The sequence below is a fragment of the Salvia miltiorrhiza genome, unplaced genomic scaffold (assembly GCF_028751815.1).
Source record: "Salvia miltiorrhiza cultivar Shanhuang (shh) unplaced genomic scaffold, IMPLAD_Smil_shh original_scaffold_350_2, whole genome shotgun sequence".
Taxonomy (NCBI): domain Eukaryota; kingdom Viridiplantae; phylum Streptophyta; class Magnoliopsida; order Lamiales; family Lamiaceae; genus Salvia; species Salvia miltiorrhiza.
Genome location: NW_026651531.1, coordinates 420776 through 424054, shown reverse-complemented (window position 1 = coordinate 424054; position 3279 = coordinate 420776). Strand labels below are relative to the sequence as shown.

The following is a 3279-nucleotide window of genomic DNA, read 5'->3' as shown; positions in this document are numbered from 1 at the left end:
GCAAAGACAACTGAAAAGTCGCGCCCTTTTCATTGTTTCAGCATTTTGGTTTTCAATTTTCATTCCAGAATTTTTCTCTCGCTTCTGTGTGGTTATTCCTTTGTTTTTCTCTCGTATTTTGTAAGGTTATTGTATTTCTGAGACAAAAAAATTGTCGTCTTTTGGAGAGGAAACTAGGTCCCAGTGTTTTTTCTTGTTGGTGGGTTGTCTCTTTCGTGTGGAGTCGACATCGTGGGTTTCTGTTGGTTTGTGGTCCCCAAACACTAAACAATGGCGAAAAGGTAAAGTATACTGACAAACTCAATATTTATTGTTATTGAGGAAGAATTCGAATAGTATTATTTGTTTATACTTTCGTTTGTGCATTTATGTTGGAGTATTACTGTTGTAGGGTTTTGCATGTTCAAGTTTAGTCCATTTAACCAATTTACGTATTTGATAATGATTTGAATCTTGGTTGGTTGTGTGTATTGTTGATTTGAATTTCGTTGTCATATTTGCAGTGCCTCTGAATTTGGTTTACATATTTGTCATGGGGGTAGGTTCACTAACTATGAAGCTAAACAACATTACATAGGTGGGGTTTTTGACACTAAGATTGAGTTAGATCCTGATAGGTTCGGGTACTTTGATCTTCTTGATTATGTGAAAGAATTAGGCTATGTGTCCTGGGCTGGGTTGTATTATAGAATACCTAGAACTCAAACACATAAGGTAATAGTTAATGATCAAAGTGTAATGGAAATGTTGAGTCTAGTGGATAGGCACGCAGTAGTAACTGTATGTGTGGATGAGGGTAGGCTTGGTACAGATATGGATGAGGAAGGGAAGGTTTCTGAGGGAAAAGCTTGTGATAGCAAAGTCTCTGAGGCGAGGGACAAGGAGTCTGAATTACAAAGTGAGGGTTTAGTTGAGGAATATATTAGTGAAGCTGACGTGGAGAGGGGGTCTGGTTCTGAGGGAGATGATGAGAGTGTGGAGGATGGTGGTCTTCATGCTTTCTTTGCGGGTGAGAGAGGTTCTCAGGATGAAGGAGAGGAACATTATGAGGATGAAAGGGATGAATTGGTAAAGGAACCACCAACAGGTGATGATGGTGAGGGTTTAGTTGAGACAGTTGTAGACACTCATTTGGGTTTACATGATGATGGGGACTGGGGTCACCTAGATAATGCCACACATTCCGAGATTGATGATTTCATCAATAGGGAGTGTTTCTCAGATAGTAGTGAGGGTGAAGATTATGAACCTAGTGAGAGTGAGTTGTCAGATGTTAGTCTACGAAATCTGGACTATATATCTGATGAAGAGAACTTGCAAATGCGAAAGAAATTAAGAAAGGTTGATAGTGCTTTTAAACTGATGAATGAAAAAGATGGCTTCGAGGCCGATGTTGAACACACATACCAGTCTGATTACGAGAATGATGAAAAGGAATTTGTCTCGGATGAAACTGATTCTGACTTCGATCATAGGTTGAGGGTCAAGAGGGTAGTATATGATCCTAGATGTGACCACAGCAAAATGAAGCCAGTAATTGGCATGTATTTCCAGGATGAGATTCAATGTAGGGCTGCTTTGACAACATGGGCAATAGAAAATGGTAGATATATCCATTTTAAGGGAGTATCTAAGAAAAAATTGTTGGCAAAATGTACCCTACCTTGCCCTTGGAAGCTATATGCTAGTTATGTCCAGGCTAATGGAACATTTATGATTAGATCTTGTAGTGGGGAGCATAGTTGTCCTAAGGCCATGTCTAATAAATGGTTGACTTCTCAGTGGATAGCCGGTAGACACTTGAATGTTTATAGGGTTAGATATAATCTGAAGGTTAAAGATTTGCATGCTGACATTCTCGAGAGGTTCAAAGTTAGAGTGCCTAAGGACCGACTCTATAAGGCTAGGAGAATGGCTCAAGAGATGGTCAGAGGGTCTGTGGACGAACACTATGCCATGATAAAGAATTATGTTGCTGAACTTCGTCGCGTGGATCCTGAAGGAAGGTTTGAGCTTCTGCTACAACCCGATAACACTTTCAAAGCACTGTACATTGGTTTGAGTGCTTTGAGAAAGGGCTTCAAAGCCAGCTGCAGACCAGTCATTGGTATTGACGGTTGCTTTCTTAAAACGTACTTGGGAGGCCATCTTCTCTGTGCCACTGGGAAAGACGGAAACAATGGGATGTTTCCCTTAGCATGGGCTGCGGTGGAGGCTGAAAATAAAGCCTGCTGGACATGGTTCTTGGAAACTTTGTTTGCGGATTTAGAGCTTGGTGATGGAAGTGGATGGACCTTCATCAGTGACCAACAAAAGGTAACGAAATTCATTTTCTTTACATAAATCTTTTATTCTTAATATTCATATCATAGCCTGCTTTGTAATTCTGTGTCTTGTATTTCGTAGGGATTACAAAATGCGGTCGCTGCATTGGCACCTCAGGCGGAGCATAGGAATTGTGCTCGTCATATCTACATGAACTGGAAAAAGGTCCACAAGGGTCAAAGCCTTAAAAACCTGTTTTTTCGAGCGGTGTATGCAACCTATGAAGCTGACTTCAAAATCGCGGTTCAAGATATGAAAATAGAGTCCCCGGCAGCCTTCGATGATTTCATGGCACGCGACACAACTAAATTCTGTAAGGCCTTCATCTCAACTTACCCCAAGAGTGATAGTGTGGATAATAACATAAGTGAATGCTTTAATGGATATATACTAAATGCTGGGGGTAAACATGTTATTCACATGTTAGAAGAGATTAGGTCTTCTTTGATGGTTAGGCAGGTCCAAAAATTCAAAGCCATGAGCCTTGTCGCTGGTAAGATAACACCAAATATTGACAAGCTGTTGGAAAAGAATTTGAATGCTAGTGCATATTGTGTGGCACTCCCTGCAATGTATGATTCATTCCAAGTGCATTATGAAGGAGACACGTTCGTTGTACATGTTAAAACTGGAAATAATGGACATAATGGATGTTCTTGTAGAGAGTGGGATTTGACAGGTATCCCATGCAAGCACGCTGTTTCGGCAATCAAGTACATGGACCGTGACCCCCTTGATTATGTTGCTGAATGTTTTTATGTTTCAACTTATTTGGCTGGTTATGAGCATGGCATCAAACCCATTCATGGCAAGAAGATGTGGCCCCAAATTGGTGGCGATGTAGTCAGACCGCCCCCGAAAACAAAGATGCCCGGCAGACCGAAGAATAAACGAGTGAGAGCACCACAAGAGAAGAAAGGAAGAATGTCAAAGCATGGAGTTGTCATGACTTAA

The 3279-nt window shown here is 40.9% G+C and overlaps 1 protein-coding gene across 1 annotated transcript; it reads left to right on the top strand.

Annotated features, from left to right (window-relative positions):
- The first annotated feature begins 270 nt into the window (after nucleotides 1-270).
- On the top strand, nucleotides 271-3279 carry LOC131004176 (uncharacterized). Its single transcript, XM_057930801.1, has 3 exons — nucleotides 271-281; nucleotides 504-2316; nucleotides 2407-3279. The coding sequence occupies exons 1-3, from the start codon at nucleotides 271-273 to the stop codon at nucleotides 3277-3279; spliced, it is 2697 nt and encodes an 898-aa protein (XP_057786784.1).